The following is a 26,882-nucleotide window of genomic DNA, read 5'->3' on the forward strand; positions in this document are numbered from 1 at the left end:
TGAGGACTGAAAAAAAGAGGCTTAGCTATGAAGACACTAATAAAAAGGAGAGATAGACTTCTGGAAGGATGCTAGTTGTGTACGGAAAGTGAAAAAGATATTACAAAATAATAGGTACAGCAATATCCCATTTCTGTAAAATATGAGGCAATTCTGTACATGTATATATGCGTATGAATGTATATATATATATGTACACACTTGCATACATGTGTATTTATATATATATGTAAATAGTTATTTGATATTTGTGTGAGCACAAACATAAATGTAACAGAATACACATAAAATTTAATACCGAGTAACTTTGGAGGTACAAGGTGAGAGTCTATTAAGTTTTTTTTTAAATAGTCTCGTATTGTCAACTGTTGCAATAAACATTTAGCATTACTTTTGTAAATTAAAAAGAAATCTGTTAAGAAGTGTTATTCAATTTCTCACAAAGGCAACTTTTCTCCCTTTAAATTTTGGTATATGTCTAAAATAGGGTTGTTAGATAAAGCACAATATGTAATATTTGAGTAATATTTGTAATATTTGAATGTTTATATTCAAATTTACTCGCTTATCTGAAATTGAAATTTAACTGCATATGCTTTTTTTTTTTTCTTTTAAATTTACTAAGTCTGGCAGCCCTCACATGAATGTCAAATCTTATACAGAATTCATGAAATAATTGCTTCTTCCACACACCTCTACTTGAAGGAAACTGGTCCCGGCTGGCAGATTCTCTTCAACGACGACAGTATATGTTGAATTGGTGAACACAGGACTATTATCATCAATATCCAAAACCCTGATGGCCACTGTTAGAGTTGAATAACGAGGGTGTACCGCTCCATCAGTTGCCACAACAACAAGTTCATAGTAGTCCCTGACTTCTCTGTTAAGCTTCACTGATGTGTAAATGCTCCCATTGGATGTGATATGAAAAAGATTATTGAAGTTACCCAAACTGTAGTGTACTTGGCCATTTATTCCAGCATCAGCGTCTGTTGCCTAAATAAAATTAAAAACAAAGGAATTCACATAGTACTCTTTGTTATGATTTTTTCACATTACATTTTGTTATGTTGCCCTGCCAGAAGGGGATAGTTAAAGAATTATGGCATATTTCTAAGCAAATATTTTTTTTCTCTAGGGAGAAAATTTAAAAGATAATGACAATGTAGTACAAAAGTCTAGAACATGAAAAGAAATACACTATAGTTTAATTGATGTTCTTCATTCAAAATGAACATAACATAATTTGATACCAGTAGAAATAACAATATTATATTATGACAGAAAATTCACATTTCAAAAATACTGAATTTTTCCTGTATTATCATTTCTTTAATAGATTTTGAATTCTAAAATTTAAAAAAACACATTTAGGTTTTAATTAAACATAACTGACAACTTAAGATTTTACAGCTTTTTAAATTCAAGCACTATATGTGTGTGTGTGTGTGTGTGTGTGTGTGTGTGTGTGTATAAGCACCATATATATATAACTGCATTTAATCTGCCTGATATTCTTATGAATAAATATCATTGGTCCCATTCTACAAATAAGAAAGCTGTGGCTTATGTACTTTAATTATCTTGCTTAGGGTTACACAAGAAATAAATACCTCAGTGCCCCAGTTCTTAGTATAATGTCTTGCATATAAAACTACTTAATAAATATTTGTGGAATTAATGAATGTTAGAATAAATTAATGCAAGGAACTGAGATTTAAAACTAAACATGTTCCAAAACCCAAATAGAAGTGAAAGTATAGTAACTGTAAAGCAACTGCAAAGGGCTCTTCTTTAATATTAGAATACAATCTCCAAATGATAACAGAATTGTTGATGCTATAATAAACCTATTGTAACTGAAAATTTTATGTAATATTAAATCACTTTGCATCAAATAAAATGGGTAAATTTTGAGTGACTATTCTTCTGATGGAGTGTTATGAGAATTAGAGTGTTATGAGAATTAAAATAATCTAAAAATCAATTAATTGGAATATAAATTATGATATTTCATTATCAAATACAGTACATTTTGTGCTAAACAGTTCTATGTTATTGTTTCTCAAAGAAATTGGAATGAATCTTAGCATCTATAAAATATTACATAATTATGCCCCAAACTTCACTAGGGAAAGGAAGGAAAACAAGACACTTGGCTGCATTATGAGCCAGGGACACAATAATCACTTAATATCTACAAAGCCTGGGATGCAATATAATGTATTTTGAACAGCACACGAGCAGATGTACATCCACCTTTACAAATACTGGGGAAGCATGTGGGGTGGGTTTGCTGAACACTTGTGCCTTGTTTGAAACGATAAAGCCCAAGATGTCCATAACTGCGCTCCTTCTGACTGTCATAATGCCAGACATTCCAGCAGGATTTGTCCCTTTTATTCATCAAAACACAAATGCCCCTGGGAGGGCATTACCTCTGGAGTTTTAAGCCTGAGAAAAGATAGAAGAGTAATTGCAGGAATGTATGAAGAGGACAAAAATACTGTAAAAGAGTTGAAGAGTTTCCATAGACATATTTTCTTCTACTTTTACATTTTTCCTAGAATTTGTCTTACAGATTATTGACATATTAGTCAAGCTGGTCATCTTAGTGGAAAAAACAAACAACAATACTGCCACATCCCTTACAAAAAAAAACAACCAATCAAACAAAAAGTGTTATTTTTTGTCTTAAATCACTGCTCAAGTAAATAGAAAAATACAAACCAATAATGTAAGTACGTTCTATTTCATTAAACCAACACTCTTAAGTTTCAGGGACATTTTCTGTCTGTGGGTATTTTTATGTAATCCATAATTTAAATGATTCTTGCTCAAGATATATTCTTATTTATCCCCATATTGGAAGATTTATTATGACAGAATGATATAATTTGATCAATATGGCCGTGTATGTATATGTGTGGGGTGGAGGGGGATGTTAGGTATGTATTGTACTATGTATGTCCAGCTACTTAACTAATATCTCTACTAGGACACTTTATGCGTATTATATGAGTTTTCTATTGTTGCCATAACAAATTACCACAAATTTAGTTGTTTACACATTGCGAGTTTATTATTTTATAGTTCTATAAATCAGAAGTTCAACATGGGTCTCACCTGGCTAAAACCAAGGTATGCATAGGTCTGTATTCCTTTCTGGAGGCCGTAGGAAAAGATCCATTTCTTTGCTCATTCCAGTTATTGACAGAATACAGTTCCTTGAAGTTGTAGGATTGAGATCCCCACTCTCTTTTTACTTGTCATGTAAGGACAATTCCCAACTTCTAATGGCCACCCACATACCTTTTCTCTTGGCTCATAGCACACTTCTTCCATCTTCAAAGCTAGCAATGGTGGGTCAAGTCCCTCTCACATTTTTTGAATCTCTCCTTCTTCTATCTCATCTCTCTGATCCACTCTTCTATCATCCTCTTCCACTATTAAGGGCTTAGATGGCTACAATGGGCCCGCCTGGACAATCCAGGGTAATCCTCCCATTTCAAGGTTTTTAACCTTATCACATCTACAAAGTTAATTTTGTTATGTAAGGTAACATATTCACACATGGGATGTATCTGGGGGATCATAATTCTGTCTACCATAGAATGAGAAGCTTAACATGTTTCTAATTGAACTTTTGATTATTTCTATGTCCAAATCTTTGTCATCTCCAATTCTCCTACTTCACTAAATGGTTCTTCCACTGACCAACAGATTACATAAGAAATAAAGAAGATGTTCCTGAGATCTACTTCTTCTACCCTCTCAATTATTTATTTATTCAATAATTTCAGAAAAGCTTATTTAATACTATGTATGAGGCTCAGCTCCAAGCTGTGAGATACATTGGTATATTAGGTAACAAGGTCCAAGATATGGCATTTACAGAAAAATCCCTATTCCATTTATAATACATTGTTTCCAATGTATGCAATATCTCAATCCTAACCACCTTGGCCCAAGCCACCACCAACTGTGGCTTAGATTGCTAGATTATGTCTTTATTTTCTTTTCAGTTATTTCCTTTCAGAGAGATCTTTTATAATAGATAAATGACATCATTCCTCTTAATATCCTCCAGTGATTTCCACTGCCTTCAGCACCGTTCAAATGTTTACCATAACCAAGAGTTCTCCTACTAAATATTACTTTCACTGTGTTCTGGAATAATGCAAATCTCTCCAACCTCCAAATTTCTCCAAAGCCTCTGCCTAAAGGGCTTCCACTATTATTCGCTAGGCTAATACCCATTCATCTTTCAAATGTCCATTTAAACATCACTTCCTCAAATGATTCCTCAAATCACTCCTGAAATGTAAATGAGACCCTCCTATTATACATGGCAAGAACTCCATATACGTATAATTTATATCACTTTTACTAGATTTAAATTATAGATTTATTAATGTGATTATTTGTTTAACACTTGTCTCCCTTCTTACAAGTGGGAAGACTGTGATCATCTTGGCGGAACTACTGAATCCAGGTCTATACGGAAAAATATCATTTTTATAAAGTAAAAAGTAGTATTCTGTTATGACCTAGATAAGAGTATGATAATAAGTAAATATCTTTGCATTTTTAATGTTTTGTAGAGTGACAAACAGGGACTATGTAGGTTAAGATAGCGAATGACCTTGATATATAAAAAGAAATTGCTACCTTATAGAAGTGCTGTTTAGTTTCAGTGTTTCCACTATATATATTTTTTTGATATCATTAACTTTGGTATGTCACTTGTTCCCTCTAGGTCTCAGGTATCTCAACTATAAAATAAAAGATGTGAAGTGGAACAGCAGTTTTGAATCTCTTTTGCTACCATTATACATGTCTGAGATGAAATTCACAAACATGGCACAGATCATCAATTATAACAAGAATAAGAAGATAGCTGTTGCATAATTCTCTGTAACCTAGTTGCAAAGCCATTATTCTGTTCCACTGAATAAAATATATAAAAATTTAAGTGAATCAGCATTGTTATAGATGATATAAGCCAGTAACTAGTATTAGAACAATGCAAATGTAGTACCTACATCAGTAGCAAACGACTTGGAAAAGACCTCACATTTGATCAGAACAACCCATGTTTGCAAACTACTGGGCTAGAGGATTGTTAAAGGAAACTTGCTCTAACAGGACTTTAAGATATAAAAACAAACTTAATTTCAGAATGAACCACCTACAGTGCTCGCATCATGTTGGTATTTCCCAAATTGCTGCACTAATCATGTTTTCCCTTGTGAACTTCCCAATACACAGTAGCTCAGAGAAGTGTTGCATTAAAAGATCCTCTTTCACTGAGGATTGTTGAATGGAAACTTCCCCTCTCCAGGCTTCAACTTGCCAAGAGGAAGGACATTTTAGCAAGAAAACTGCTCTCTCTGCTCCCTCCCTCACTCATGAGTGGTGAATTTGATGGAAACAATTGGGTAAACACACTGCCTCCTTTAACATCTGATGTTTATAAGGATGTCAAATGATTTGCTGGTTTTGCTATATGAGCTCTTTCCCTATGAATAAGACCTACAATTTCAGTTCTGCCTGAGGCTGTGTAGGTAAGTTTAATCATGGGGTAGCATTTACCAACCCATTTGGCTCTCATTACTAAACCTCCTTCCTTTCAATATCAGTTTCACCTATTTGCCAGAATTTCATGTCTCTCACTGAATTGGTTGGAACCTGGGCAAGGTATAGGATGTTAGTTACTGAGAGTCCCAAACCCCAGGGGTGTTTATACCACAGTTTCCAAACAAATTTAGTCATAGACTCTTTTTCATTGTTGTTTGTTTAGCAAAATATTTACTAATATCTTGAGGGACATACATTTTTTTAAATACTGTTATAATTCAATGAGCAACACTGGGAATAAGGCCTTCTTTTAATAATCTGTCCATGATATTTTCACACAATATTTCCACTTGATACTTTTTGTTCCCCATGACCCATCACTTGAAACTAACTACCTTAAGTTAATAGAATCAATGGTGCCTACTCTCAAACATGTCAGGGTCCTTAACAGAGTCTACAGTAAAATAATAAATGGCAGAGAAAAGATAATCAGAAAAATATATGCTTTCAAAAGGTCCAATGAGAAATTTTTTTTTAACAATGGCTTAAATTGATAAAAAAGGCCATGGAGGGAGAAGTAAACACTGAATTTTAGTCATGGTTTTGATAAACTAACTTTAGGTGCTACATTTCATGGAATGTTAATTAACGTCTCTTATGATGCCAGGAAAAAGTGAGGGGAGACGGAGAGAGAAGGGGAGGTCTCTGTTCAAATAAATAAATTTGGGAAATTGGGATTAAAGAAAATTTAAAAGTTTTCATTACTTCAGAACTTTTCAAGTGTCATTAATATTTTAATGAGCAAGGCAAAGTTCTCAAGGGGAGTCATGTATGCACCAGATTTAAAAACCCTGAGTAATAGAAATCCTTTCAAATGAACTATAGACAGAAGTCCAAACTCCTATGCATGAATTAATTCCAACCTACATTTTCAGCATTCTCTTACTATTCACTGTCCTGTATAGACACTCTGCACAAGTCTAATCAATTTTCTTCATTTCCTTAGGACTCAGCATACACTTTTTGACATTTTCTTCAAGGCTTGCATTGATGATTCCTTATTCACCTCTGAAATTCCAATCCTTCATCCAGTCTTCAAATCCCAACCCCCAATTCAATCTCTCCTAGGAAAATGTCTAGCATTTAGAGATAGATCATTTTATAAATTAGAATTTTAACAAATGCTTTGTAACATTACTTTTTTTTTTTTTTGGCTGCATCACACGGCGTGTGGGATCTTCCCTGCCCAGGGATCCTGTGCCCCCTACACTGGAAGCATGGAGTCTTAACCACTGGACCACCAGGGAAGCCCACATTACTTTTTATTTACACCTTTTCCCCACAGCTATAAGTCCTTTGAGAATAGAAGCATATCTCATAACTCTTCATTTATTGAATTTTTCAAATATACAGCAATCTTTATCTTACAGTGGGATAATTTGTTGAGAGAAAATATCCAAACACATATTCAACAAGGGAACTAAAAATAAATATTAGATGGGGCATTTTTATTAATAGGGTTTCATAATTTTAAGTCAGCTTAAGTATAAAGTGTAAATAATATATTGAAAGTCAAGTGTACACACACACACACACACACACACACACACACACACACATATGTTTTGACCTGATTAACTACAACTTAATTCACTGACTGTCTAGCTTCCATGAAAGGAGGTATATTTGATGCTCATGGAATAAAAGACTAACATTCTATAAGAAAGTGCTCTAAAAAATTTAAGGTAACTCAGACACACATCTAATAGAGACAAAGGAACTAGAATGTTTGTAAAATACAGGATTATTTGCTTCCTTTTCTGTGTCCTAAGTAATTGAGGAACATAAATAAGGTCATGTAAGTTAAGTGATATGGGCTGGCTAAACAAGGTAGTTTCATTTACTTAGTATTATAGATGAGTATGTACATGTTAGAAAAGATAACCAAACATAAAATCCCTTATTATCAGCAATACTGTCAAGAAGTTTGCACTGATGTTTAATATCTAACCAAGGAGCTCAGTGTGTGATGCTGTAATGAAAACATTTATCTTCCTAGAAATCAATTAAAAGTTAATTAAAATTGTTAATAAGAAAAATCACACATCTCTTCTCCCTTTGTACTACATCAAAGCAAAAAACAGTAATAGCTGCAACTTTATAATCATCTGTCCATGGTTAACACATTTTGTAATATACACCTTACCAGGGGGCCTGACTTGTGGCTACTTATTTGTGAATGAGTATTGTTGGGAAACTGGCTAATAGTCTGTAGTCAAATAAAAACCTCACTGGACAAAACTTTGAATATTTGCTAGAAAAACTTCTGGAAAATCTTAATCACTAAAATCAAAGTTAGAATACATTACAGACAACCAAATAATTATTACTTAATAAAGACAACAGATCATGTATAAGGGCATTTATTGACTATTCCTTGAGCACCATTTTATAGCATATCATTTGAAAAGGAAGCAGGGAAAAATATTTCTTACACATTATATTTACCCCTTTTGTTCCCTCGTTAATTTTTAGAGTGGTCTACTATACATGCTTTCCCATCAATAAATGTGAAAGCCCATTACTGGGATACCTACATTGGGAGTTACAAATTCTAGAGATTGAAAAGGATGTCTTTATGGGTGGAATATACTGGGATAAGACCTCAAAGGAGAGTCTGATGTCTGCACCCCTTCTGTTGAGAAGTCTCTGGGTAAATTACTTATTATTTTTTCAATGATTAATTCTAATTTAAAATATGTTTTATACTCATATCCATTCAGATTATTTAGATATAAAATAATTTCTGTTTATTCTCACAAAAATCAGTTCTATGCAAAGAACTTTGAGGACAAACAAAGTATAGCTATTAGAAAGGTGTGAACTACCATGTAGCACTTAATTAGCCCAGTGTGAAGCTGAGAGGGAGCTTCGCTCCCTTAGTTTTTGCTTTTCCTTCACAGCAATTTTTGAGGCTGTGCACTCCTTTCTCACCTTGAAGTAGGAAACTTAAAAGGTGTTGAGCAGGGAGGTCAGAAGGAGAAGTTGGGAAGTGCATCCTTAATGACATTACTAGTAGAAGTACATTTTTAAAATTGCCTGCCAACTTCAAAACGGCATAAAATAGTTGTCATCTTTATTTCTTTAAAGAAGCTGAGCTATTTCAAGGGCTGTGATTATCAGTGTAAAATGGGAGAAGCAATTTAGTGACTCATCATGCTGGTAAATGTTTCCTCTCTCCACACCTATTCATTATTGAACAATGGCAAACAGACTTACTGGCTAGAAGGTAACAAGTGTACTTGAGTTCAAATCACTAAAAACATAATGAGAGTAAATAGTTTTTTTATCAAGTATTGGAACTCTCAAATATTTAATCCCTAGGAATCTAGAAAACCCATATATAAATTAGAGATTCCTTAAGGGCTTAAGCTCTAGGTTAAAAGACCAGCTCTTTCCCATACTAAGTCTATGGCCTTGGGTGAGTCAGTCACTCTAAGCGTCCATCCTTCATTTGTAAAATGATGATGATAGTAAGTATTTATCTCACTACCTACTATGAGGATTGAACACACTTAGCAGCATGCTTAGAGCATATTAAGTAATCAATTAAAAATTAGGTAAGTTTATTGTTATTGAGGTTTTCAACATCTACTTAGAAACTATTTAAAAAAGCTCAATTCTGTCCTAAAGTTCTTAAAAATATTTTTGTGAAGAATAAATCAGTCTATTTTTATTTGGTTTATTTATACACTTCATTTTCCTTAGGATCACATTTAACCGGGTATAGTGAGTCCATTAGGTTCCATTAACTTTGTTTTTATCAAGATGTTCTGAGAATTTGGGTGTCTGTATTAATTAACGAATTCATATGTGAAAGATCATAAAACCTGTTCACATGTGGTTTTAGTGTAACAAATAAAAGTATAAGGAAAACTTGTGTGAGCAGATGATATGTAACAAAAAGGAAAGAGCACTTTAGTTATTACAAGAAACAATAATGAAGATTTAAGGTCCTTGAGGCATGAATTCAGGTAGTATTAGACACATTATAGAGAAATTTCTATGAAAAAGTATGTCTGATGATTTTATGGACATTGTCACATTTTGAGAAATGTTCGTTATGTCTGGCCTGAGAAAAATGTTGAATTTTTAAAAATCAAAAATGTATTCCATTTGAAAGTAGAAGAAAATGTAACTTCCAGTTACATTTTAAAGTAATTTTATCATGGGTTGGGAAACAAATGTGTGACAACAGATGAGAAGTCATGACCTGATCATAAATTGTGAGGCTCTTAAAATCATTATAGTGAGAGCTAAAAGGGGTATAAGAGCTATTTTACACTAAACATTTCTTTGCTTGTCATAACTACTGCAGGCCATCCTTCCAAATGTGAAAAGATAACTTCTACCCAGAGAACTCAGTAAATAGTATTACCCCACAGAAAAGGTTTGACAGCTGCCCATATTTCTCTCCAAAGCTATGTCTTTTTTTAGTGTTCTTAAATTCTTTCTATTCTACCATGGAACAAACCTCTATTAAACTGTCTTTAAGGGCTTGGATGTTTCTCTAGGATGCTTTCCCCAAGTCAAGACAGCTGTCCTTCCACTGAGACTCCCTGCCATTTTGTTTTTATTTAGCTCTATAACATAATGTAATTGCCTGCTTACCTGCTTGGCTCCTATACTATCCTTCCTGCAAACTGAGAACAAAAAAAAATGCATTGCTCATAGCTGAATTTCTAATACCTTTTCTTCATTAATGTTCAGTGAATATTTGCTGAATCAATGTTGCATTAAGGACTGCCTTTTATGAAGCAGTAGGTGTCTTAAATGAAAGTTTGCTTGAATTGACAAATAGTCAAAGCAATTACTTCTAGTTACACAATAAACTACATTTTATTCTAACATTCAAGGTTGTACATGATCTTTTTCGAACCTACCCTTATGCACTTATATCTCATAACTAACTCTTTGACATAAACTCTATGTTTTAGTCAAAAGAGTTTATTATATTAGTCATCTTTCAAACAACTCCAAAATCACAGTGGTTTGCTGTCACTGATGTTTATTTCTCATTCCATGATTTTCATTTTTTCTCCTATTGCTTTACATTTGATATATTTGCATTGTGGGTTTGGCGTGTATAGTATCATTTTGTTGATGGTGCAAAGTCATAAAATAAAATTATATTTTATTTTTACTCCCTTCTTCCTACTTTACTTCTCCAACATCTTCAGTCCCATCTCTTTTCTATGGACAAACATGTTCTAGGCCTTAAATCTAAGTGCATTTTGCCAAACTAACCATGCTGTCTCATACTTGCTTTGTTCTAGCTTGAAGTCCTCCCCCTACTTCACAAACTGATTATTCTTCAGCCCATATGTCACTTCTCTCAGAAACACCTAAGTTAAAAGTCTTATCTCTATGTTCCTTAAGCTCACTGTATACTCCTTTACCAAAATCCTTATTACTTTTTTTTACAGCCCCCACAAAATTAAGAGTTTCTTAAGAGCAGGCTGGCTTGTTCGTAACTGAACCATGCCTGTTCTTCGCATTGACAGGCAGCAGATAAAAGTTTTCTGCAAACATTTCATCTGAAGCTATTTCCATGATGCAGTTACATATCCTTCCTACCCCAAATACCCAATCACATGAAGAAAATAAAATATCATTTAGTATGTATAATTCTTTTTAAAAAGCTAATATTTTTTCCTTTTATGAGATGTAACACATGTTTTCCATTTTAGAGAATTAAGTGAGCAATCATATCAATAATTGTGTATTCCTGAACTTTGTCCTTATGCTATTGTTTTACTGCTTTCTTTTATTTCATTATAAGTCAGCTAAAATCCTATAAGAAAATCTATTTGTAGTTCAGTTTGAAAACAAGTGTTGTAAGTATATCTTCAATATTTTGTGGAATTAAATACAGTAGTTTTATTTTTCAATACTCTATCCCAGGGTTGCTCCAACTTTTTTCATTATACCCCCCCCCTTCAATAGGCTTTCTAGATATTTTTTCTTCCTAATTGCACCTCTATGAAATTTTATTGCCACAGATTTGTTGCATATCTGTTTATGTATATGTTTGTGTTTTATATATATAAAGAGTATATATTTTTTGCCTTTCAAAAACTGACTTTTTCCATTTTGGGGGTGATATGTCCCTGTTAAGAATGAATGCTCTAGTCAAAAGAAAACCTCTGTAACTTCCTAATATACCAAAAATAAACATTTTCATGTAAGCATTGTTCCTTCAACACTGATTACAATAGTATCACTTTCAAAATACATGCCCAAACTATTATGTAAAGTAACTATTTCAGGGCACCTCTGGAGCTGCAGTCATCAGTCATCAGTTTTTAAGTATAAAGTAAGAGAAAACTACCATCATCATAGATGACATTTTATGTAATAATCTGCTTGGCTCAGGCGTTTCTTTTATATTTGTGCTTACCTTGTCTGTCAAGTTCTGACACTAACTATTGTTTTCTGTTTTTTTGTACTTTAAACAGTTTCCTCTATGCTTATTAAAGATGTAATATTTGTTTATCTGATGTCTTTATGATCCTTTCTGCTAATCTCAAGTTTTAATTTTATTTTTACCCAGTATTTTTTGTATTAAATATAAACATTCCCATATATTTCTCTAAAGAGCCAAGAATGATCTATGCCCTAAGTATTGCCCTTCTAGCTATCACAGAACTTTTGCTATTATAGCTCTCACAAATGATTTGCTTGTATCAGTGGCAGAAGAAAATCATAACTGGAAAGTAGAAAAAATGTGACAGCCAGGTTGGATTCTCTAAGAAATTCTCCATAATTGAATTTTCTGCAGAATATCCAAATATTAGATTATCAGATACATATCTAAGACAAAAGAAATGAAAAGGCCTTTGGCCAATATGATATCCATTTAAGGAGAGAAAAATATCTCCTATGAATAATGCTTTTTGCTTGATATAAGCACACATTGTTTCCCAAATGACAACCATAAAATTAAAAGGACTTTCTCCATTTTATACATATCGCCACTATCTTATAGTCACCTACCCTGATATATTCACTGGGGTAGAGCAGGATACAGATTCTGAAGTCTCGGTTTTATTTTATCATCAATCATCCCTGGAGGTAAGCTGAAAATTTTGCAATTTTTAGTTATGTTCCATTTCCCGGTGTCACCAACTTGGTTGACTTGGAAATGTATGTTTTATATTCATTCCTGTGCCAACAATGCACTGAAGTAACAGAAGATTACATTTTCTGTGGTTTTGTCTAACATATTCATTTAAATTAGTGGAATGGAATTAATTGGAAGGAATAACTTATCTTTTCATATTTACTCCCTAGGTCTGCATTCATGGGCAGGGGAAAAGAGCTAAGATGTACAAAATGTAGAACTGCCTTTTGAATCAGAAATTTTAAATTCTGCTTGCTATTCCTTTTCTAGTTGCTTTCCTTCCAATATACTTCCAGAGCACATCTCTATGTGCCACTGACTGTGTAAACAGTGGGTAACTATTTTAGAACGATTACTATGCAGCAGGCATTCTGCAAAGTGCTTTTTGTTTGTTTCCTTAAATTCTGGTGTAAAATGCTACTGCTGCTCACCTTAATATTAGAGATATGCATAGATTTTTTTAAGTTATAGATTTATAAAAGACCCAGATATCTTATCAACATTCTTAAGCTTTTCTGATTAAATGAGAGAAAATAAGCCCAACTGGAGATTAAAAAAAAAAAAAGTGGGGAAAAAAACTTCTTTTGAACATATATTCTTTTATTGTTAGCACATTCTCAATAATAAGATTTTCATATCAATTAGTCTAGCAGAATTTTCCCTCAGAATAATGGTTTTTATTCTATTGAATTATGTTGATGGTTAGAAGTGGTCTAGTCAGTATAATTAAGTCAATAAAAGAAGTGGAGACGGGCATAAAAAATAGATAAAAATCATAAGTTAAAATGAAACGTATTACTCTGAAAAATCAAAACTCTATAATCTATCAAGAATCTTTGCAGATTATAAAGAAGAAAGCTATTGACTTATTTCAAACTTAAAGTCTAAAGACTTTAAGTGGAGACTGAAGCTACCATCCAGCATGACAGGTGTGAACGACTTTGATTTTGTTTGCCCAGAGGAAGCATTACTCTTGCTACTTTCATAAAGACTGATCGCTCTTGACAGAAATCTGTCTGTGCAGACTTGGGTGAGTATGATACTGTGGAATCATAAAACCATTAGAGAAGACTGTAGGCTCGGAGGAGCTCCTCATAAAAATGTTGAGATAGAAAGAATAAGACAGTGAAAAAGAGACTGTATTTGCTATATATCCACATCGTGAATTATGATACCCATAGGGAATATTTCCAGTCCTGGGTTTCAGAATTCCAGTGAACTAATCTTTCTGAGATATCATAAACTAAGGAGTGAGAAAACAAACCAAAGAAATATTGCCTGCTTTTATTTATTTATTTTGCAGACTGAATCTAGATTTTAAAAAAATGAGCCTCCTATCTTTGATTCTTGTATGACCTGAGGGAAAATACTGTGATATATAAGGGTCTTTGTTTGCACGTTGGATTCCCTATGAAGCAGACAATGGGACAGCAATTAGTTGCAAGTGTACCTTTTGGATCCATGCATGTGGAAAGCAGACAAAAGAAGCAGGACTGTATTAAGAGAAAAATCTAACTAGCCAGGGCCAACAACAGTCTTGGCCAATTCTGGAAGAAGCTGTGGAATTAGAGTTGCATGTTAGAGTTATTCCCAGTTGTGCTAAAATAACCAGGCCTTTGCATTTGGCCATCAGTCAGTGGACTACACTGAGAAAGGTGTGACCCTTCTCTCTCTGCAACTGAGGTAACCCTGGTTGGCAGCTAAAGGATATCTTCCTACATCAGTCCCAGAAGACAGAATGTCCTTCTTTGAAGGGGAATCTGGGAGGTGCATCTAAATCTCCATCACAAGCCAATAATCTGTACTGTCTTTTCATTAGATTACAAACTTCTCATTTATCAAAACATAATAAATCACACATACACGTGTGTGTGTGTGTGTATATATACATATATATATATGTATACACACACAAACACACACACACACATACTTAGAATCATTCCAATGTCAGTCATTCACTGTTTTCAAATGAAATAATCAGCTCCATAGCTACAGAATGATTTCAAAGTTACAAAACTCTCTGGTTTGATTGTGCTGACCCAAGCTAACAATGACCTATTTCTACCCTTGTACTCAGAGATATGGTTCATATTTTCTTTTTGAATTTAATTCTCCTTTAAGAGCAGAAATCCTAGATGGTGAGCTTTACATCTTTTCTATCTTTTGGTTCTTACAAACACTCAGCAAGACAGTTTTTTTTGTCCACATTTTATAGATGAGAATATTGCAAAAAAGCTAAGAAACTTGTTCAGGTTCTTATACCTAGGAAATAAGAGAACCTGGATTTGAATTTAGGACATTAATATATCATCTGCTTGTGATCCTTGTTCAGGGAGAGAGGCTGTTGTAATTGGTGCAGCATCATAAATTATTCTAGCTGCATGATAGACTGGAGCCCAGAGATAAGTAGTAAGATGACTTGGAAACATTTTAGAATTCACTCTGAAATAGTTTACTTATTTTAATTATGGAAATGAAGAGCCATATCATAGAAATCTACACCTTGAAGATTATTATTACAGAGTAGCTCAGAATTTACATGCATTCAATGAGAAAAATAAAAACCTAGGTTACAGAAAATTGTCAGTGGTTCCCCTCACATTATTCCTTGCTGTGCCTCAATCTAGTCTGGACTGATATCAGAGGGAAAAAAAATAATTCAGTGAAATCAATGGAAGTCATTGCATCAAATCCTGGGAAATATAATATACAATATACTCAGAACTATGAATTTTACTGATCATTTTGAAACATGAAGGTAGTCATTTCAAAATAAATGTATAAACCATCCAAGATCTATTCCTGTCTTCTCCATTCTCCTGCTACTGAAATTGAGGAGAATCTCCATCAGTGGATTCAATCCCCTCCTATGTTCTGGGGGGCTATGCTCTTGGGACTATGTTGCCTCTCTTTCCAGCATCTTCCACATCCCTCTTTACTGAACCTATTTCCATTAGCCTTCATTTTATCATTACAAAAAAAAAAAAGAATGAAGAAGTAAAAAATAATCACATGTCTGTTATCTTGCTACAATTCCTTCACATCCCAGTCTTCTAGGGGGAAAAAAAGGTGAACTTACATTATCTCCATTGCTGCACTCATTCCTTAATGAGTTATTTATTTAGCTATTCAGTCAAGCCAAACTATTCTTTTTCTATTTTAGCCTTTTCATTTTCTTCTACTTGGAGTAGTCTTCACAGAAGTCCACCTTTCCTTCAGTTCTCAGCTTACATAGCTTTCCCCTCACAGAAGACTTTCCAGAGCCTCTCAGCACACAGGAGGATACACTCAGAGTACTCACTATCTTCCCTCACAGTGCTCTTGACAATTTTTACTTTTGTATTTAATGGTGTGTTTATGTACTTAATGGCTGACACTTCACTGGTCTGTGAGATCCATAACAGCAGAGACCCTTCTGTTTGTTCCAGCACTGTGAGTCCAGTGCTCTACACATAATAGACACCTTATAAATATTCATTCAAGGAATGGATAAATGTAAGATAAAACAGATCATAACCATCCAACTAAATTTGAAAATATATCAGTGCAAGGTAGTATATTGCGTAGAAAAACATATTGACAAAATACTACCTTTCCTCCTTTTTAAATGTGAGAGAGAATCTAACTCTTCAAGAAGAGGAACAGGAAGTTATTTACCATCAGAAGCACCTGTGAATGTTGTCTTTGGTGTTGGTTGAGGAACAGTATTCTGATCATGATATTCTTGCAGCCTCTAAATTTTTATCTTAGTATACTGCATTTAAAATAATACTAAACTTTTGGTCTAAAAATTCCCCTTTTGTATTCTGTTATTTTATTCATAAGCTGTGTTACAGTTCCCACTCATTTACTTCTACCTGAGATGCCATGCCAGTGAAGTGGGAAAGTAATTCAGGCTTTAAAGTGCTCTACAAACACTTATCTTCTACAAATCATTGTTGGCAATTAAACTGAAAATTTAGAAAAGGCAATTCTTAACCTAATTGATGGGGACTGAAAGCTGTTACCCTGCTCTTTGTTCTTAAAAGCAGAACTGTAACTTTAATCATTCATTTAACCAGCATATATTAAAACATGTAATATTCACCAGGTGCTATGCTTGGTTCTAGATATATAGAAGCATCAGATATGTTCCCTAATACCAGATACTTAATTGCTCTTAAAGATGCCAGAATTACTTATTTAAAAAATAAAACAAAAAACCAAAGAATTATATCAAATTTTTGCTATATTCAGTTAGTAAATGTGCTCTGTGAATAAAGTTGGATGTTGAGTGTAGATGCTAATAAAGTGCTACATGCCAATTAGACATAATTATGCCTATGTGTGTATATATACATAGTAATTGATATTTGTCCAGTACTTTCTATTTTGAAAACTGCTTTTATGTACATTATCTCTTAATTATCATATCAAAACTGTAAAGAAGTTATTATGAGCACCTTCATTTTACTGATTTTATATGAACTTAAACAGATTGACCATATTGTACAGCTAATAAATAGCAGAACTAAAATTCCAACCCACATACTCCACTATAAAACTTTTGCTTTTCCTACTACATCAACTTTCTTCCCCCTCACTTTCTCTCTTGTAGTAACGTATGCAAATCTACATGATAATTAATACACTAAGAAATGTACAATACCATACCATACATGCCTCAAATCTCACCTTTCATGCCAATCTGCTCGCATTACCTAAAATTAACTTCATTAAAAAGTGATATAAACATGAAAATAATTATAAACTTTGCTCAGCTAAGATAATTAACATTAGTATCAAATATAAAGTAAAATTAACCTTCATCTGTCCCCAAAAGAATACTATTACATCTAAAATAAACCAAGATTATCTCATCTTTTTTTACCATAATCGATTTCATGTAAACAGCATACAAAGCATGGCCTGTCAGGGTGTACTGCAGGGTTCAGAGAGATGATGGAAAAACATACCACTAGACAAACAGTCACATTTCAAATATGGATTTTGAATTCTATATAAAATTTTTAATGATCTACATACAGCATGTAGTTTGTCCGGTCATAATGGCAGACTTCATAAACGCTTAGTTGGTCAACATATGAAGATCTGGATGTAATTACTAGCTCTAAAACTTAAGTGAGGTTCTGTTGTTGCAGGTTAACTTTTAACTAGGCCTTCTGGGATTTCATACAAATTGAAACAGGCAAGAAATCTATTTAAAGAAGGCTTGCACTAAAGGGATAAACTTAATACTAAACTATACTTGAATATATAGAGAGGAGAAATAAACACTAAAGGGATAAAGACACAGGAAATCCTTTTTTCCTTTCAGGAAAGCATGTTACAAACAAAGCATATTTTTTCAGTGGCGCATCCCTCAAAAACATGTTTGTGTAGACACAGAACTTTATTTTTTATCAAATCAAACCAAAAGAAGATAAATAAAAATGTATATTTACATCATCATTTAAATGCTAGAGTTAAATTAAATTAGTTTCCACTTCTCTCTGATCCCATAGCACTTTGTACATGCCTGTCTCAGCACTTTTCATATTGCATTGTATATAATTATTTGCATTTATACCTCTGCTATCTAATGTAAATTCTAAAAGAGAGAATGTGCTTTGTTCACATTAATGCTCTAGTGTAGAACTGAGTTTCCATCTCAGTAAATATTAGCTGAATTTTTTTGAATCGTGTTATTCTTCCCAGTCCTATATTAGAAAAATATATCAATGCATAAAATACAAAATACTAATTTTTAAAATTGGTTTGAAATCAGTCATATATGCTTTCATGCATTGATTTATTCACATGTATTTACTGTCAAATTTGTGCGGAACAGCATTTTAGCTGCTGGGACTGTAAAGAAGGGTAAGAGCAAAGGGCTCTTTCATCTAATGTCACTTGAACCATAGTGAAAAAAGTAGATATTAAACAATAATTGTCTTGAAAAATTAATAACCTCCAGTAATAAAGATACACTGCACAATTACAGCATCTAATAGAGCTTCTAACCTGCCTTCCTGGAAATTACATTCTAATAGGGAAGATAAAGTTAAAAAAAAGATACACAAATAAACAATTTCAAATATTAATGAGTATTATGAAAAAAAGTATAGCGAGGTGTGAGAGCACATAAATAGAGGCACTTAATCCAGTTTTGTGGGGCCAATAAAGCAAATGGCATTCAGCTCACATCCATCACCCCTAAACTGTAGGTTTAATAAGGTCAGGAATCCTCAGGATGACTTTCACATTACTTATACTAAGTACAAGTCATGACAAAATCACTGTTTTTTCCCCTTAGGAAAAATGGCCATAGATACAGTATGTCTTGACTTCAGTAAAATTCTTGAAACTTTTAAAATTCCATTTTAGTTGTTAAAATAGGGGAAAAAATGTTTCCTAGATGATGACAAAATGATTTATATTAGGAGCTCAGTGAAGAATCATCCCCAAGTTGGACTTCAAACTTGACAAGACTCTGATGGCAACCTGCAAGCTTCTTAGTAATTAATAATCGGCTCCACATTGTCAGCCATTTTTATGTAAGCATAAAGGATATGATTTTCAAATGTATTCATAGTAGGAATCTTAGAAAAATGGTTCATACCATAGGTGGTGGAATCAAAATTAAGATATATCTCAATGTAGGTCTCAAAATTCAAGAGTATAAAATGTTACTGCTGCCACTACTATCACATTAGCTGTTAGAGCTCTTATGCTTAGGCAACTGTGACTCCTCTCCTTCAAGCCTTAGGGGAGTCTATAAACTAGACCTACTCTCTCCATTTTGTAGACAAGGAAACTGAGTTTCAGGTAGGTAATTTGCCAGAGTCATAGAGTTGCTAGGTAATAAAGCTAGAATTCAAAACTGAGACTGTCTAATGCCAAGACTAGTGCTCTTATCCAGAATTTTAGGTTTCTTCCAACCAAGGTAATTACAAGTTCTTTAGGATTTCACAGCTTCATGTCACTGATTCTGCCATTTGCCAGTTATACAGTCTTGGCAAAGAAATTAACCTCTTAGAGTCTGCAGGTGTAGAGAAAATATTAGTACCTACCAAATTAGATTTTATGGTTATTGAATGAACTAATACACAGAAAGCACTTGGAACTGTATCTGGCATGTAGCAAACAATCAATATATGTTAGTTAATAATGCTAATATTATTTTTGAAATTTTATAATAAATGTCTTCCTAGGTTTATAACCATGGCTAAATGCCTACAGATCTGTGTGGAATTGAGATAATCTCTCAAAAATTATAATCTCTCAATTTATTTAGCACTCATTCATTGTCATTTGTTTAATTTTCAATAAATTTTCACAAGGTCCCAGATATTCTTCTCACCTACTCTTATTTCAAAAGCTGACAGTAAGCCAAATATAGGAAAAAAATAAAATAGTAAAAGATATATGGTGCTATTGCTCTAAAACATTTTCTCTAAATATTTTTATCTGTAGCATCTCTTTGTTTTTTTAATTTTTATTTATTCTTCACAGTAGGTCCTTGTTGGTTATCTATTTTAAATATAGCAGTGTGTACATGTCAATTGGGAATGACACGTGCATCTCTTTAAAATAAAAATTGAAATACCAAGTGATCCACATTAAGTCTGTGGAAGATTTTATGCACTTGTGAATTATTCTTTAGCTCATGGGATTTGTGATTTCTAATTGAGTGATAATCAAACTGAAAAATCATAAAGGCAAACTTGCTTAGAAAAGTCAACTACATTTACGTAACTGATGAAACTGTTGAGCTGTGTTAATTCATTAAGTTCTTCCTGTGAATGACGTTATTTTGATGCACTAATATTGACTTTTAGTCTCTTAGGACCAAGGCTACCTGCAATTTTTAGTGAGACCATAAGTTGAATATAAAATTTTCTAGGTGTGAATATTTTCACCCAAAATACATGCCTCATTAGTTAGAGGAAGGTATGGTTCACAATCCAGATTTCAGGGGGGAAGGTAGCTATTCTCATCTTTGTTGGAATTAAAAAAAAAAATTCCTTATTTGAAAGGACAAAGTAGAACCTGCTTACCGGCATCTTCTTACCTTTCTATTTTTTTTATATTACCTTGATTTCTCTACCACTACCCTCCCACGTCTTTATCTTTGTACCTCCTCCATTTCTTCTATCAACATGAAACTTTCCACTGCTCAAAAAAAAAAAAAAAAATCCTGTGAACAAGAAATTGTTTGGTACCACACAGCTTGAGGAAGAGCTCAATTAAATGAAAGTGAAGTAATTCATAAATAACCAATTTTGTGGTAATTTTACTGTTCTACGCTTAATTTTTATATACAATGAAACAGTAAGAAGTATCTAGTTTTGATAAATTTCTCCAAATGTGTTTTTAGTCATCCCATGATTCTGCTGGTTTCCCTTAACTTCACTATTTTTTCCTGTTTATCATGTTTCTTTCACATCCCATGGAATATTGACTGTGTAACTAAATAATAAGGAAAGTCAAAGAAAGAGAAATAGATGATCTCCTGATGAATAGTTTTAGCTATAAAAATAATGGCCAGGTGGTAAACAATCACAGCAAATTTGGGGCTTCCAGAGAGAAAGACTAAATTCAGCTCCAAAGGGACATAATTTGAAGCTTGTTGGGCTACACAATATGGAATTAAAACCAGTCAACCAGTCAACCCAGGATATTTTTTAAATTTCCTATAAAATTTAAATTGTTGTGAAATGAACCTAATAAGCTCAGTAACATTTACATCTCATGCCATTTTAAGCTATTTTATCAGCAATAATAATTTTTCCCCTTTGTGCAATTTTTTTTGGTAAGTTTCAAAAGTGAGCTACACATTGATGGGGGTAATCCTTTTACAATGTATACATATACCAAATGATAGTATTATATACTAAATACCTTATAATTTTATTTGTCACTTATATCTCAGTAAAACTGAAAAAAGAAAAGAGTTACACATAGAAAACTTCAGCCTGCTTTATAGTAACATCTAAATTATCATCATAAATGATTTGGCCAATTTGTTCATCATACATACGTTCAGCATTTTAAAAATAAACGTTCTTAGACAGTTTATGGTAATTTGTATTTTGAAGTTTTGCTTAAGAAAATTTCTTTGTTACAATGTCAATGTCAGATTAGAGATCCTCACAAAAGATGTAATTATATTTTTTCTTTTAAGATTTAAATTAGTAAATATTAGTAAAGATAAAGTATAGAAGTAAATCAGACTTTCTTTTGTATATATGAGTTTTACCATTACAATAACATATTATGAATTTTAAGTATAGAAAATAAATATTATTACAATGCAATCTAGTATAATTGGATTTACAGGATCAGACATCGTTTAGATATCTAATACACAGTATTCTGTGAAGATCTATCAGAAGATTCCTACTGGGCACTGGAAAAGTGGATAGATTATTCTATGTGATGTAGTTGAAAGGACATTATATGTAGAAGTGAAAGCTTAGTTTGAGTCCTCCTTCTAACATGCTAACTATATGGTCTTTGGTATTTATTCTCCTAATTCTTAAAATTAAAAGATTTTCTTAGAGAAGTTATTTGAATGGTGCTTTCCACCTTTAAAATTGTATGCTTTTATAATTTATTTTAGATGCTATATTTTTATTAAACCAAACAAATGGTCATACAGTCCTGATAGAAGATTTGTTAGAGGAACAATAGGAAGTCTGGATAGATAAAGGTTAGACATGATTTTTTGCTACATGAGCAACAGCTCTTTATTTTAAAAAATGGCATAAATATGAAATATATGTTTATTTAAGTAAAATATGATATTATGAATGGACTTATTAAAAGCCGCCTTAATTTCCTCTTTAGTTGTTATTTCATATCATAAGTTTTCATGATTGGACATTTTTCTTCTAAAAGGATCAGAATGAAACATGATCAATACATACATACAACTGAAAATAAGTGTAAAAGTAAATCAAATTTAAAACAACCTTGTACATATTTACTTGGCTTAAAGAAATGTTTTTTTAAATATATTTTTAGGAATTCTTTTCACATCCTTAACCAGAAGAATTTTTATTTATTTCTCAAAGCCGCAGAACAACTGAGCCCATGCACCACGACTACTCTATGCTCTAGAGCCCACAAGCCACAACTACTGAGCTCATGTGCCACAACTATGGAAGCCCACGTGCCTAGAGCCCATGCTCCGCAACAAGAGAAGCCACCATAATGAGAAGGCTGCACACCGCAACAAAGAGTAGCACCTGCTCACCACAACTAGAGAAAGCCCACGTGCAGCAACAAAGGCCCAAGGCAGATAAAAATAAATTAATTAATTAAAAAAAAATCTTTTTCTATTGGATATGATTAGATGTAAACGTTTTCAATAAAGGCATGCAGTGTGATGGAACAGTATAATTGGCTTTGAGAGTAGCTATACCCAACTTCAAGTAGTAATTCAATCAATAAATAAATGTATGAAAATAGGAAAGTCACATAACTTTTCTGATGCCCTGTTACCTTATCTGTAAAATGGGGCAATATTATTGGTGTGACTTCCTTCGCTGTACTCTGAGAAAAAATGTACTAATGAATGTTCATTTATTCATCCATATTCATGTTTTAAATCTTTGGTCAACTGTGGTATACAATGCAAATAGATGGTAAGAGAAGTAAAAATAACAAGCAAAACGTATTTTAAAGTAATAGCATTTTTGTGAATATTTTCCAACAGTATACCTTAAAATATTTTTTCCCTTGCATAATTAAGGAAGGGGCTTAAAATTATATTCCACAATTTTATAATGGTATATATAGACAGTTTTATAAAATATCTTTTACAACTTCCACAAGAATGACTCTCAGGAAGGAAATAAATCTTTCCCTAGAGGAAAATACATTGATTTGCTACTCCTTGGGTTAAAAATGAGGAACAGAAGGCATAAATGTTTACAAGAGTCTAAACAAAAAATAATCATTAAACTGTTGAATAGTTAAAAGAAAAGCTATTTCTTTTACTCCTTAGAGAGAAGAAGAAGTAATAAAAGAGATGGAGAAAAGTCAGAAGACTGGGCTTAGGGAGGGCTGTGTGTAATATAGGTTGAGAGTAGAAAGAAAAAATCATTAGTATTGGGATAGTCAACAGAATTTAAAGAACATAACTGAACAGTAAGAAGCTATCTGTAGTTTCTGAATGTTTCTACCATCTATAATCTTCCTAGTATAATCAACATTCTGATGAATAATTTGTATATATTTTAGCAAAAATCAAAAAAGGATTATGGTAAATTGTATTATTGTGTGCAGTTTTCCACTTTCTCCCTGCTATTGAATTGTTTACCACATTGCCTTTGTCAAGTGACATTGCAGTAACTCGCATGAGAAAAGACTTTACACATATGAAATTAGGCATGGACTCTTACACTCTTGACCTTCATAACAAAAACATGGTACTGGTGCAAAGAGAATAAGACACTTATGAAGTAGGCCTAAACCTGAGCTCTGCCCTGGGACCACACCCATCTGAGGCCAATGGAGATCAGTCAAACCCCAGTACAACCCCTACCTATGCACAGACTCAAGAGTGAGAAAAATGAATATTCACTGTTGTGTCATGAAGATTTTCTGTTGCTTGTTACACAGCATTATTACAGCAAAACTGATCACTGCAGGGATTAAATTTTACATATACAATTTCAAGGTATGAAATGGAGAGACTATTCACTGGAGCAGGAACTTAGACATAGAATTGGCCCATGAGTATACGTATACCTTCCTCTAACAGGCCGACTCCACCCAGAAATCTGAGGTTTCATTCAATCTTGGTTATATATTGAGAAGCTTAGTGACCCCAAGTAATATATTAAAAATATATTTATATATACATATTATTTGTGGAAGATATATCATTTTTGTTCAGAAATTCCTATTTATCCACATGGCTTTGAAGCTTATCTGAAATCTACTTGCTATAAAACAGACTTCCTGACTGATAATGCTCTTCTATGGTAAGCAGGTAAGAGGTTTTTTGTGAAAGACAGATAGACATAGAGTGAACCAGAAATTAATCTAGCAAGAAGTCAATGAATTTTTTTTTTAATGCAAACAGTAAATGTTTAGTAGTAGAAGAGAGAAATAAAAGGTACTCTAAATCTCTTCCTTGGGAAAAAATATAGGTAGTCCAATATGTAATATAGGACCTTAAAATAATAAATAAATCCTCCAGTAAAGATCTCTAAAACTTGAATGAAGGAGTAAATCATGTGAAGACTTAGAGAGAAGTGTCCCAGGAAGAGGTACAATCTTCTAAAATTTGTTGGGACTTGTTTTGTGACCTAGTATGTGATCTATCCTGGAGAATGTTCCATATACACTCAAGAAGTATGTGTTTTCTGCTGCTCCTGGGTAGAATATCCTGTATATATCTGTTAGGAACAGTAGATCTATAGTGTTGTTCAAGCCTGCTGTTTCCTTATTGATTTTCTGTCTAGATGTTCTATTCATTATTGAAAGTGGGGTACTGAAGTCTCCTACTATTACCCTGGAGTTCCCTAATTCTCACGTCAGGTCTGTCAATGTCTCCTTATATATTTAGGTGATATGATACTGCATACATATAAATTCATAATTATTATATCTTTCTAATGAATTGACCCTTTTAATCACTGTATAATGATCTTCTCTGTCTCCTGTGATAGATGAAACACTGATGAAAAAGACAAACACTGATGAAAGAAATTAAAGAAGACATAAATAAATGGAAAAACTCTCATGCTCATGAATGTAAAGAATTAATATTATTAAAATATCCATACTTCTCAGAGCAATTAAAGATTCAATGAAATCCCTATCAAAATCCCAATGGTATTTTTTATGGAAATAGAAAAGCAATGCTAAAATTTGTATGGAACCACAAAAGACCTTAAAGAGCCAAAGTAATCTTGAGAAAAAAGAAAATTGAGGCATTGCATGTCCTGAAATCAAAATACATTACAAAGCTACAGTAATTAAAACAGTATGATACTGGCATGAAAAGAGAAATATAGACCAAGGTAACAGAAAAAGGAGCCCCAAAATAAGCCCACACCTATACAATTAACTGATCTTTGACAAGGGAGCCAAGACTACAAGTGGGGAAAAAATAAAATCTTCAACAAATAGTATTGGGAAAACTGGATATCCACATGCAAAAGAATGAAAGGGGAAACATCTTACACCACACACAAAGATCAACTCAAAACGGATTAAAGACTTATAAGACATGAAATTATAACACTCCTAAAATAAAATATAAAGAGAATAAATAAATATTTGTATAAAAGAAAATGAAAGTGGACTTGTATGTCACATCATACACAAAAATAAAATTCAGATGATAGACAATATAAATAACAAAACAAAAAATTATCTTAATATAGGAGAATATATTCATGATCTGAGGATGGCAATTCACAATTGAAAAATGATGAATAAAGTTGGTTATCTTAAAATTAAAATCTCTGTGTATCAAAAGACACCATTAAGGAAGTGAAATGAAAGCCCCAACATTGAAGATGTTTGAAATACATGTAACAAGGAGGGAGCAATATGTTGAATATATAACAATCTCCCACCAATGAAAAAGAACACTCAAGAAGAAAAATCATTGGCAATCCTTTGGATAAAGGGATAAGAGATTTACATAGGCACTTTGGAAAAAACAAAATTGAAATAAATATATGAAATGTTCAATTTCATTAGGGAAATGCTGATCAAGACCACAATGTGATACCACTAAAATTATACCACACTGATCTAAATTAGAAAGATTGACACACCAAGAATGCAGATGGGGACCATTACTAACTCAGAGAATTCTTGAAACAGTCACTATGGAAAGCAATTTCACATTTTCAATAAAGTTAACTATGTTTATAGAGAAACTCAGGCACATTCTCTGTGCACCAAGAGAAATCATATAAAAATACTCACAGCAGGATTGATTATAATAGCCCCAAACTAGAAACCACTCAAATATTCATCAATAGTGGAATGTGAAAATGAATTGTGGCATAGATACACATAGAAAATAAAATACATGAATAAACAGAAGAAATGTGGTTGAATCTTAAAAAAGATAAAGATGAATGAAAGAAGGCACATACTA

The 26,882-nt window shown here is 32.9% G+C and overlaps 1 protein-coding gene across 7 annotated transcripts in view; it reads right to left on the reverse strand.

Annotated features, from left to right (window-relative positions):
- PCDH15 (protocadherin related 15) overlaps positions 1-26,882 on the reverse strand; it is a gene marked incomplete at both ends in the record, with an annotated part of 708,164 nt that overhangs the window by 179,704 nt on the left and 501,578 nt on the right. For all 7 annotated transcript variants that reach the window (XM_082854334.1, XM_082854333.1, XM_082854332.1 and 4 more), the window contains one exon: positions 694-999. In XM_082854334.1, coding sequence (XP_082710460.1) covers positions 694-999 — 306 coding nt within the window. The remainder of the gene's footprint in view (positions 1-693; positions 1,000-26,882) is intronic.

This window comes from Leucopleurus acutus (assembly GCF_964270905.1).
Source record: "Leucopleurus acutus genome assembly, chromosome: 14".
NCBI lineage: Eukaryota > Metazoa > Chordata > Mammalia > Artiodactyla > Delphinidae > Leucopleurus > Leucopleurus acutus.